General features: G+C 40.0%; 1 protein-coding gene across 2 annotated transcripts in view; it reads left to right on the top strand.

The window, feature by feature from the left end:
- Nucleotides 1-12,593, top strand: part of PCF11 (PCF11 cleavage and polyadenylation factor subunit) — a 30,500-nt gene that overhangs the window by 8,587 nt on the left and 9,320 nt on the right. Inside the window, exons 6-10 of one of the 2 annotated variants that reach the window (XM_027770466.1) lie at nt 1-1,098; nt 1,482-1,662; nt 1,769-2,252; nt 2,821-4,382; nt 7,846-7,945. The exon at nt 1-1,098 is cut by the window's left edge and continues 32 nt beyond it. In XM_027770466.1, the coding sequence (XP_027626267.1) occupies nt 1-1,098; nt 1,482-1,662; nt 1,769-2,252; nt 2,821-4,382; nt 7,846-7,945 (3,425 nt within the window). The remainder of the gene's footprint in view (nt 1,099-1,481; nt 1,663-1,768; nt 2,253-2,820; nt 4,383-7,845; nt 7,946-12,593) is intronic. The other variant, XM_006144975.3, reaches the window with a different exon arrangement.

Below are 12,593 nucleotides of genomic sequence, written 5' to 3'. Positions count from 1 at the left end.
GCAGGAGACATCCAACTTAGGTCCTGGATCTGCGCCATCCAAGTTACATGTTTCGCAGATTCCCCCTATGGCAGTTAAAGCTCCCCATCAGGTTCCTATACAGCCTGAGAAAAGCCGTCCAGGTCCACCCTTACAAATTCAGGATTTGAAAGGAACTAACCGGGATCCTCGTCTTAACAGAATGAGCCAACATTCTTCTCATGGAAAGGATCAAAGTCACAGGAAAGATTTCCTAATGAATACATTGAACCAATCTGATATTAAGACAAGTAAAACTGTACCCTCTGAAAAACTAAATTCATCCAAGCAAGAAAAAAGTAAATCAGGTGAAAAAATAACCAAGAAAGAATTTGACCAAGTAGAGTCTAAATCTAAATCCAAATCTAAATCACCATCACCTTTGAAAAACAAATTATCTCACACAAAAGATTTAAAAAATCAGGAATCTGAAAGTGTGAGGTTATCTGATATGAACAAGAGAGATCCAAGATTAAAAAAACACCTTCAGGATAAGACCGATGGCAAAGATGATGATGTAAAAGAGAAGAGAAAAACTGCAGAAAAAAAGGATAAGGATGAACACATGAAATCATCTGAACATAGACTGATTGGAAGTAGAAATAAAGTCATAAATGGCATTGTACAAAAACAGGATACAATGACAGAAGAATTAGAGAAACAGGGAGCAAAACCAGGGAGATCAAGTACGAGAAAGAGATCAAGATCGCGATCACCCAAGTCTCGATCACCAATTATACATTCTCCAAAAAGAAGAGATAGGCGATCCCCCAAACGAAGGCAAAGGAGTATGTCTCCGACTTTGACACCCAAAGCTGGAAAGATTCGCCAATCAGGAGTTAAGCAGTCACATATGGAAGAATTTACACCACCCTCTAGGGAAGAAAGAAATGCTAAGAGAAGTACTAAACAGGATGTTCGAGATCCAAGGCGAATGAAAAAAACGGAAGAGGAACGACCTCAAGAAGCTGCAAGTCAACATTCTACAAAGTCAGGCAGTGAACCAAAGGAGAATGTGGAAAATTGGCAAAGCTCCAAGTCTGCTAAACGGTGGAAATCTGGTTGGGAAGAAAATAAAAGGTATGATGTTAGCATTTTAATCAAGTAGAACAATGCACCCATTTTGAAGGAGTGTTAACTGAAAATTTAGATCATTTCATTGGGTGCTATAATTAGTACTTTCCATTTCATACTTAAAGCTGAGTTAAATATCATTATTTCTATTTTACAGATAAGGAAACTAAAGTTTAGAAAAATTAACTAATCTACTTAAGGTTATAACCTAGTATATGTAAGAATGTATTTATATCTGCTTTTCAAAATTTTTTCAAATTTTGTACTTTTAATCATTTAATTTTCATGTTATAAATATCCAGTGTAACCAGATCCTTTGAAAGGATTCTTAGATATGGTCCTGAATATTTTTACAAAAACACTTTAACTTGCTGCTTTTATGGTTTCAGCTTACAACAGGGTGATGACCATAGTAAATCTCCTCATCTAAGGCATAGGGAGAGCTGGTCAAGCACTAAAGGAATCTTGTCACCTCGAGCCCCAAAGCAGCAGCATCGTTTAAGTGTAGATGCCAACCTTCAGATTCCTAAAGAGTTAACTCTTGCAAGCAAAAGAGAATTACTTCAAAAGGTAGTTGCTATGATTAATCCCATGTATTCATTTTTCTCTTTTGTCTAAATTTCTTAATACCTTCTATTTTTAAAATACGTTATTTCCTTTTATTAACCCTATACAGACGAGTGAACGTTTAGCATCTGGTGAAATTACACAGGATGAGTTCCTTGTTGTTGTGCATCAAATACGACAGCTATTTCAGTATCAAGAAGGTAAACATAGATGCAATGTACGGGATAGTCCTACAGAAGAAAATAAAGGTGGATTAAAAAAGAAACCTCTCTTATCTGATGCTGAATTAACCTACTATGAACATAAAGCAAAACTGAAAAGGACACAGGTTCAGCATTCATTTCCAAGACTTGATCTCTTAGATCCTGATATTTTTGACTACCCTTTGACTGATGCCTTGTTGTCTGGAATAGAATGTGAGCCATCCAAAAGTAAACATGCAAGTAGGAATAGTGGAGCACAGTTTGACAGAAAAGAACAATTTAGTGAAAGAGCAAGACGTCTTTCTCCTATTTCTGGGAGTCGTACTTATGCTGAGAATCTTTCACCCCATGAGGGCCGGAGAAGACATGACGAGCAAGTCTCTGCTAAAGGTAGAAAAAGTTAAATCAGATTATGCCTATTGAATCACACAGCGGTGAAGGGAAAATGAACAAGCTAAGTGGGGATGGATTTTTATAACCGTTCAGACTTTTTTTTTGGCTTTGTTTTATCACTGTTTTTTCCTCTAAAAGAAAGGGAAGGGAAGGGAGTTAATATTTATAAGGCCAGTTGTGTGTCAGGTAACTCACTAGGTTCTTCATATGTAATTTGACTTAATCCTCATAACCCAGTGAAATATATATTATCCCCAGTTTACAGGTAGGAACCCAAACCAGAAAGGTTAAATAACTTGCTCTCAAAACTAAATAATTAGTAAATTGATTAAATGGGGATATATATATATATATTATATATACATATATATATATTTTAAATCCAGGTATATCTGACTCTAGAGGGCATCTTGTTTACTGTTTGATGCTGTCTTTTCCCTCCCTTCTAATATAGTGAAGTACTTATGTATATCTTTAGATAAACATTTACATGAATATAGAAAAGATGTTAAGATAATTTGATATAAATGTATACTTAGTGAAAATAATTTTTTCTTTTAAAAAGGTGTACGAGAAGAACAGAGATCTCCATTCAATGATCGTTTTCCACTTAAGCGACCTAGATATGAAGATCCAGATAAACCATTTGTAGACAGTCCAGCTTCAAGATTTGCTGGCCTTGATACAAATCAGCGACTTACTGCTTTAGCTGAAGACAGACCATTATTTGATGGACCTGGTAGGCCATCGGTAGCAAGAGATGGCCCAACCAAGATGATTTTTGAAGGACCTAATAAATTAAGCCCCAGAATTGATGGACCTCCTGCACCAGGTTCTCTTCGATTTGATGGGTCACCAGGACAAATGGGGGGAGGAGGCCCTTTGAGATTTGAAGGACCTCAAGGCCAGTTAGGAGGTGGGTGTCCTTTGAGATTTGAAGGTCCTCCAGGACCTGTAGGGACGCCTTTGCGGTTTGAGGGGCCAATTGGTCAAGCAGGAGGAGGTGGTTTTCGATTTGAAGGGTCCCCTGGCCTGAGGTTCGAGGGATCTGCAGGTGGTTTGCGATTTGAAGGACCAGGGGGCCAGCCTGTGGGTGGTCTCAGGTTTGAAGGGCATCGTGGTCAACCTGTGGGTGGTCTCAGGTTTGAGGGACCACATGGTCAACCTGTTGGTGGGCTTAGATTTGATAATCCCCGAGGCCAGCCTGTTGGTGGACTGAGATTTGAGGGGGGTCATGGCCCATCAGGGGCTGCAATTAGATTTGATGGACCTCATGGTCAGCCAGGAGGGGGGATCAGATTTGATGGCCCTTTGCTACAGCAAGGAGTTGGAATGAGGTTTGAGGGCCCCCATGGTCAGTCAGTAGCTGGTCTGAGATTTGAAGGACAACATAATCAACTTGGTGGGAACCTTAGGTTTGAGGGTCCACATGGTCAGCCAGGGGTTGGGATCAGGTTTGAAGGACCTTTAGTCCAACAAGGAGGTGGAATGAGGTTTGAGGGTCCTGTACCAGGAGGTGGCCTGAGAATTGAAGGGCCTCTGGGTCAAGGTGGTCCGAGATTTGAAGGTTGTCATGCTTTAAGATTTGATGGGCAGCCGGGTCAACCATCACTCTTGCCAAGATTTGATGGATTACATGGTCAACCAGGACCTAGATTTGAAAGAACTGGTCAGCCAGGCCCACAGAGGTTTGATGGGCCACCTGGACAGCAGGTTCAACCAAGATTTGATGGTGTCCCTCAAAGATTTGAAGGTCCACAACACCAGCAAACATCAAGGTTTGATATTCCTCTTGGTCTTCAAGGCACACGATTTGACAATCATCCTTCCCAAAGGCTTGAATCAGTATCTTTTAATCAGACTGGTCCATATAATGATCCACCTGGCAATGCTTTTAATGCCCCAGCCCAAGGACTACAGTTCCAAAGACATGAACAAATATTTGATTCACCACAAGGACCAAATTTTAATGGACCACATGGCCCTGGAAACCAGAGTTTCTCGAATCCCCTTAACAGAGCTTCTGGACACTATTTTGAAGAAAAGAATCTTCAGAGTTCTCAATTTGGAAACTTTGGTAATTTACCTGCTCCCATAACAGTGGGAAATATTCAGGCATCTCAACAGGTAAGTCTGTCGTGGTTAGTCTAAAATTAATGCTATATGCAGATACGTTAACCATTTTTAACGTTCCTAGGGTTTGAGGAACCTTTTAGGACATAGTTTATTGTATAGAGTGGGAATAAGTTTTCAAATATACTTTGAAATCTCACTATGGAAGTGGGATGAAAATTTTTTGGGAATGAAATTTGCAACTTAAATCCAAAACTGAGTTAGCTCTTCCAGGATCCAGTGAAATAACCTCAGTCTCAATCTCTCTTTCTCTTCAATCTCTCTCTCTCACATAGAATTTTTTTGTTTTGTTTTTGCTTTAAAACTAGTGTGGTATTATGCAATTGTATTTCATAGACTTCTGCTAGAATGTAGACCTGTTGTGCCTTGGTAGGCTATAAAGCAATCATAAAACTGATTTTTTAGACTGTTCTCTGATCAAGAACTTTCACAGCCTGAGTAAAACAAATTGTACGTGTTTTTCCAGTCTGCAGTATCTTTCACTTTTTCTTCCTACTTTTTACCACTTTCTAATCTGTCCAGTCAAATACAATTGCTTGATGTTAAATGTCAGCAGAACAAACTTGCTTTTTGCCTTCCAGATACAGTCCAGTTATCTAGACATTCAGTCACCTGTTGGTGTTCTTTCACACTGTTCTTTGTACATTTTAAAATGTATATTGAAATAATTTTAATGCAGTGTGTTTACACTTTGTGATTAATTCAGTCGATACCTGAATGACTTCTTTTGCTAGCCTGTTGGAATTCTGGGCTAAATTTCCTGTTTTTTCAGGTTCTCACATTTTCTTACTAGGACAGATTTATAGTAGTAAGATTGCATGGGGAAAATACAAACTAGGGAGAAATATTTAAAAGCACGTTGTGAACAGTATTCATAGAAAGTATATTTCTGTTCCTGTTGAGTGATTTGAAAAAAGCAATTGGCCTGCCTTCTTAGATATACTCTATTGTATGACCTTGAGAGAAAAGATACTGTTATTGGTAGACATTCTAGAATGGGACTTGGCTTATTTAGTTTTGTTTATATATTATGCAGAAGTGGTGAGTTTTTATTACACATTGCGACATTGAAAATTCACATGAATCCTGAACAAGGCTCATGAGTAGATATTTATCTATATAGAAGTAAAATGTAGGTGTCCTGCCTCCCTCTGGACTGTAAGTATGTGTCCAGAAGAGCGGGTGAGGATGTTCATAAAGTTTATAGGTGATGCAGCTTGTGAAAAATAATGCCTGGGCCTAGCCTCTGTGGTGCAGTTGGTCTGATAAGCTGGAAGCCACATGCTGTATGCCAGGACCATTTATGCATATGCTTGGGATCCTGGCGAACTAGAGGACTGCAGGCAGGAAGGGATCACTGTGTGGCTGATTCCCTTTGAGGATTCTTTTTTTGAGAGAGATTTTTGCTGTAGGGTGTGTGTGCTTGCTGGAGAGACAGAGACAGAGAGACAGAAATTGAGAAATCACCCCCAAGTGAGAAATCACCCCCAAGGGGGATGGTCACGCCACAATTCCTTCTCCTATATTCTCTTCTTGGGATTTTGAGTTCACAGGCACACACGCCTGGTGTGAGTGTTAAGCCGCTGGGCCTGGGTCTCGGCTACATGGGAGTCCAGTGATGTAACTATTATACTATCTGCTGGTCCCAAGGGTGCTCCTTCCTTGTGTGTTCATGTGCTGTCTCAAATAAACAATCTTAACAACTATGCATGGATTTCAAAAATTTTTTGCACCAAAATAAAACTTGTACTTTTTTGTGCTAGAGGATGTGTGCATTTACCAGAGAGAAAGAAGGAGAGGATAAAACACCCTACGTGGGGAATGATCACATCTCAATCCTTTCTCCATCTCCCTTCTTTTGGAATTTTGGGCACACATGCACAGGCCAGAGGTATTTCTCAAGGTGCTGGGTCTTGGGCCTTGAACCATGTGATTGACGTGATGGGATCAGGCTGTCTTAACCACCAGGCAGCAGAGCTAGTCCAAAACTTGTACTTTATGCTTCCTTTTTTTTTCATAACCTTTTGTTTTTATAATATTATTTATTTATTTATTTAAATTTGATCAGGAGGAACAGAAAGAAAGAGAGGCAGAAAGACAGACAGGGAAAGCGAGAAAGCAAGCTGCCAGGTCTGGGACTCTTTTTTTTTTTTTTTTAAACTTATTTTATTTAACTTTATGTATCCATTTACTTACTTATTTTGACCAGAGAGAGACAGCATGAGAGAGGAAGTGTGAAAGCAAGCTGCCAGGTCCAGAACTCAAACCATGGTCAGCCATGTGGGAGTCCAGCATCCTTAATCACCACGCCACCTGCTGGCCCCTTAACCTTTTGAAGTACCTTCATATTCTATTTGTATGCCAGTACAGAACTTGTTTTAGAAGTATTCTGTTTGTTAATATTCTGCTTGATATCTTTTTTTTTTTTTTTTTTTTTTAAGGTTTGCTACAGAGCACTTGTGCTTGCCAGAGGGTGGGAGGAAGGGAAGAAGAAAGTAAGTTAGAAATCACTCCCTGGGGGGATGGCCACACTGCAATTTCTTCTCTATTTTCCTCTTGGGATTTTTGGGCATGCATGCTCATGTGCTTGGTGTGATTCCCAAGGTACCATATCTGGGCCTCGAACTGCTCAGCTGGCCATGTGGGATGTAGCCACCTTAACCTCTGTGCTACCTGCTGGCTCAAATGTCTTTTTGACAGTGTACTTTGTACTCTAGCTATAACTGTGTCTAAAGGATGGCCAGCTAGGAAAAATCATCTGGAGTTCAGATTGCTAATTAAATGAGACTTTTGACATCTATAGAAAAAGGTCAAAGCCAGGCCACCAGATGGTGTAATGGTTACATCACTAGACTTCCATGTGATCACAGTTCAAATCCTGGACCTGGTGGTTTAAAACTCACAGTGGGTGCATGATTTTGCGTGTGTGCATGCTCCAAATACAAAGGGAATAGAGAAGGGATTACGGTGTGGCTATTCCCCCTCAGAGGTGATTTCTCACTTTCTGTCCCTCCATCTCTGTCTCTCCAGTGAGCATACTTACGAATTCTATAACAACAACAAAAATCTCCAAAAGAAAAAAGAAAAAGGTCAAGGCCAGGATTTATGGGCTCAGAGTTGTTGCTAACTAGCCTCTGTGATTGTGTACAGATCTCATCTCTGGATGTCAGTTCTTTTTGAAAGCACCAGCAAAGTAAAGTGACTTGTGTAAGGTCATACAACTAGTTGGTGGCTACTTTGTATTAACATGGATCACTTAAACTTTTCAGAGAAGTTTCAGATAAGGGAGGGTATTATTTCTGTTTAAAAAAGCTTTAGAAGTGAAGTAACCATTCAAGTTACCTTTCTGAATCTTTGTTAGGGTAGAAGCAAGGCTGCATATCTGTAGATAGTTTTGTTAATAGAATGTTAAAGTTTTACTTAAAGAATGTTCTTAAAATCAAGGTTTATCTTAAAGGTATTGACTGGTGTTGCTCAGCCAGTCGCATTTGGCCAAGGACAACAGTTTTTACCAGTTCATCCACAGAATCCTGGAGCGTTCGTTCAGAATCCTTCAGGTATGTGCTTTTTGAACTTTGTGTTTTACAAAAGACAAATAATAATTGTTTGTTAAATTAGCTAACTTTGCCAGTACTAGAAAAATGACAGTTCAGAGGGAGTATTCAATTTAGGGACATTAAAGCTGGCTGAAATGTTTTTGTTCCTTTTCTGAGTTTGTTTACACTGTTGGTATATATTCATAGGAACCCTGTTTACAGTTAGGCATGGTTGGCCAGGACTTGTAGACTGTAAAAAGGAGGGAAGGCGGCAGCCTGCAGAGTGGAAGCTGGGAGAGGAGATGAGGGTGTATTATTTGTGTAAAGATAAAATGAAATAATAAACCTCAGAAATCGTAATTACTTTGTATTTTAAAGTTTTGCCTGATGTGTGTGTGTGTAAAATGCTTCAGTAATCATCGTTTTTTTTTAAAGATTTCTTCTACAATTTTGTTTATTTATTTATTTTTTAAATCATTATTAATCAGTTTGATTAGAGAAAGCACCCTAGGGTGGGGAATGGTCATACCTCAGTCCTTTTTGCTTCCATTTCTCCATCCTTCAGGATTTGGGGGGCACACATGCACACATTCCTGGTGTGTGTTTTAAACTGTGGGGCTCAGAGTTGAACTGCAGATGGCCATGTGGGATCTGGTGCTCCCTATGCACGATGTTTAGTGTTGTGCTACAGATGTAGCCCACATAGGATTTTTTTTTTTTTTTTTTTTTTTTTTAGTTTTTTCTATAGGGTGTATGTGCATGCCAGCAAAACAGGAGGGAGGAGAAATAATTCCCACACACACACATACACACACACACACACACACACACACACACACTGGGATTTTTAAAAAAAAAGAGTCAAATGAGTTAGAATATACTAAAATCCTTTGTAACTTGTAGGGTGCTATATTAATGTACTTTCCTTTAGAACCCACTTTTTCTTGTTGAGTAGAGGATTGGTTGTGTTGGGGTTAGTGGCATGAGATAGTGTACCAAATGCAAATTTACTTTTATCCCTCTTGGAGGGACAGCAGGTGGCGTTAGTGGTTAAGAGTCTGGACTGCCGATGGTGGTTGATTGTGGTTTGGGTCTGGGACTCAGCGGCTTGAAAATCATGTTGCATGTGCGTGTGCCCAGAATCCCAGATGGAGAATGGAGGAGAGGGGACTGCGGTGTGGCTATCTCCCCTGGGTGTGGGGGGATTTCTCCCCTATGGCAAAAATCTAAAAAGAAACAAACAAAAAACCACTTTTATTCCCCTTGATTTGGGGGTATCAGATCAGATGTCAGGTATATATCTTCCTTCTTCAATTTCTACTTACTGTTTTTGTTATTGTGGTGGTTCTGTTCCTAGTCTTATGAGACTTTTGAAAACATTTTTTAAAAATTTACATTTTATCATTATATGCCTTTACTGTGTACGACATGTTTTTTTCCCAGAATAAATACAGTGCATGTTACTCAAGTCAAAGACATTAGCCTATATATTGTCAGCAGCAGATAACTTTTCATTCTACTTATGAGAGGTTTGAACAGTGTTCATTGCACTATATCCATGTTCATTGATTCATTCCAGCAAGTATTGGTCATTTACTGTATGCTAGGATTTGCGCTTGGATGAATTTAGTAAAGTTCTTCCTTCAAAAAGGCTTTTACTGTAGCAGATCTGTTGACTGTTTTCTTTAAATTGAAAGCTAGAGAGACATTTATTTCTATGAATAGCAAATTTAAAAAAAAAAAGAGGACCACTTTCCCATACAGTAATACAAGTATATTCATAACTTAATTTCTTTGTTTTTTCTTTTTGTTTGTTTGTTAGTTTGTTTTTTTGAGAGGGTTTTGCTATAGAGTGCCTGTGCTCGCCAGAAAGACAGAAAAAGACACAGAGACAGAAAGCGAGAAATCACCCTCCAGAGGGGATGGCCATGCCGAAATCCCTTCTCCATTCTCTTGGGATCTTGGGCACGCACACACACGCACTTGGCGTGAGTTTAAGTCACCGGGTCCAGGACTTGAGCTGTGGACAGCTACATGGGAGTTCAGCGACATAGCTCTTACGCTAACTGCTGGTCTCATAACTTAATTTCTTGAAAGAACTGCTCAGATTTTTCCTTTTCATGTAGACTTAGTTTTATTTATATAGCAACATTATTGTCAGAGTCAAGTCAGTTGTTTATTATATCCCATTTTCAGAGTTACATTAGAAAATCAGTGGAAATTAGTCTAGTGCACAAGTCAGTCAGCTTTTTCTGTAAAAAGCCACACAGTAAATAAACCCTCTGTTGGCAGCTACCTAACTCTGCTGTTATGGCAAAAAGCAGCCTTAGACAATATGACAGATGTATTGATTTTTAAGACAAAATTCAAAATTGTTTTCAATTTTCAGAAAATGCATGCACTAGCCAGAGAAACAACCCTCCCATAGGATGTGGTCATGCCACAATCCTTTCTCCATTTATCCTTCCAATTAGAATTTTGGGCACCCATGTACATGTACTCTGGGTAACTTTCAAGCCACCAGTGTTGAGACTAGCTTGGTATGAACATGTTTTTTTGAGTGGGGAAGGCTGTGGATTAGAAATAGATGCAATGGGACCAGCAGTTGGCATAATGGCTATGTTGCTGGACTCCCATATAGTTGAGTCCCGGACCTGGTGACTTAAACTCACGCCGGGCACGTGTGCATGTGTGCCTAAGATCCCGAGAGGAGAATGGTGAAGGGATAGCGGCGTGGCCATCTCCCCCTGGGGGGTGATTTCTCATTTTCTGTCTCTCTCTGTCTCTGAACGCACGCACCCTGTAGCAAAGTCCTCTACAAAAAAAAAAAAAAAGTAGATGCAATAATAAATACACAAAGACACACCAAGTATAGGAAAGTGACACAAAGACACACCAAGTATAGGAAAGTGAGGATTGGGTGGGCACAGCTTTTTTGATGGAGAAATTGTGACTAGAACTAGTCTCAGGTTTATTTTTTTAAAGGGCAGAAAATGGGGGAAGGGGAAAATGGGATGTAAAATGAATGGGGAAGAAGGAAGTGGAATGTAAAGAGAATAAGGGAGGAAAAATTGGAATGCAAAGCTAGTTGTTTTTGGATGTAAATTGTTTGAAGATGTGAAAATGACTGGCGCCATATAATTTCTCTGATCTCTTTTGGGGGACAATCTGATAAACGCATGTGACTTTCTTTAGCCCAATACTGGGCAGTATGGGGTATTTGGTATTAACAACAGGAAGACAACTATTGACAACGGGCAGATACTTCTTTTGTATGTAGATGTTTCTCAATAGCCCTGCTAGAGTAGCTTATGGAAGCACATTTCTGCATGTGTCTACAGGCCACATGTTTTAATCACATGTTTTCAGATTGGCTGCTCTCCACACACCAGGCCTGGAATTTGAACTGCCATTGGCCACGTTGGATCCGTCTTGGTTAACTGATACAGGGCTGGAGCTATTGACATTTTTTGGTTGGTTGGTTAACAGATTTTATAGAGTGCCATACAAATATTCATTTCATATTCTCATAACAACCTTAGGTAGGAATTATTCTTTTATGGGGCAGAGGAAACTGACACACAATAAGCAATCGATTATGTCATTCAGCTAGAAAGTGGAAATTCTAGCTGTAACCCCAGAAGGTCATTGGGGCATTTTTTGAGCTACATGGTGCATCCCTATATTATTTCCTCTGGATAGTCATGTCAGGGAGCAAGGGAATCAAGAGTACTTCCTACTTAGGCTTTGGTTCCTTATGACCCTTTTAGAAATCTGCACTAAGAGATGGTACACTACATCTATACAAAAGCCACCTTTCCCAATGCAGTTACAGGAGAAAGAAAAGATGGGAGGCTGGCAGGTGGCATGATGGTTAAGGCACTGGACTCCCACATGATTGATCATGTTTTGAGTCCTGGACCTGGTGGCTTTCCTTCTCATTCCCTCCCCTTGCTCTTTCTCTGGTTAAATTTAAAAAATTAATGATGATAAATGGAATAATTCTTAAAAAAGAGAGAAAGGAAAGAGAATTGGAGAGGTAGAAAGTTGGACTTAAGAGTGTTGCTGCATGGGAACCAGCAGTTAGCGTAATGGCTATGTCGCTGGACTCCACGTAGTCGACTGCGGTTCACGTCCCGGACGCGGTGGCTTAAAACTCACGCTGGGCACATGTGCGTGCGTGCCCAAGACCCCGAGAGGAGAATGGAGGAGAAGGGATTGTGGCGTGACCATCCCCCCCTGGGGGGTGATTTCTCGCTTTCTGTCTCTATGTCTCTCTCTGTCTGTCTGGCAAGCGCACGCACCCTATAGTGAAAACCTCTCAAAAAAAAAAAAAAAAAGAGTGGTGCTGCATTGCATAGGAGAAGATAGAAGAAGGCTTTCTGCCTCTGTACCCTGCTTTTGTTTGTCATGGATTTAATTATGCAAAAGTGAATAATACTAGTTTTTTAGGTAATATATGTATACTTATAATAATACTTATATAAGTATTTTCAGTGTTAGGTTTCAGTATTTAGTGTTCTTTGTTTTTTCCCTTTTTTTTTTTTTGGAGAGGTTTTTGCTATCGGGCACGTGCGCTCGCCAGAAAGACAGAGAGAGACAGCGAGATAGAAAGCGAGAAATCACCCCCCAGGGGGGATGGCCACGCCGCAATCCCCTCTCCTCCATT

This window comes from Tupaia chinensis, unplaced genomic scaffold (assembly GCF_000334495.1).
Source record: "Tupaia chinensis unplaced genomic scaffold, TupChi_1.0 Scaffold000139_1, whole genome shotgun sequence".
Classification (NCBI taxonomy): Eukaryota; Metazoa; Chordata; class Mammalia; order Scandentia; family Tupaiidae; genus Tupaia; species Tupaia belangeri.
This window is presented reverse-complemented; position numbering and strand designations above follow the sequence as displayed.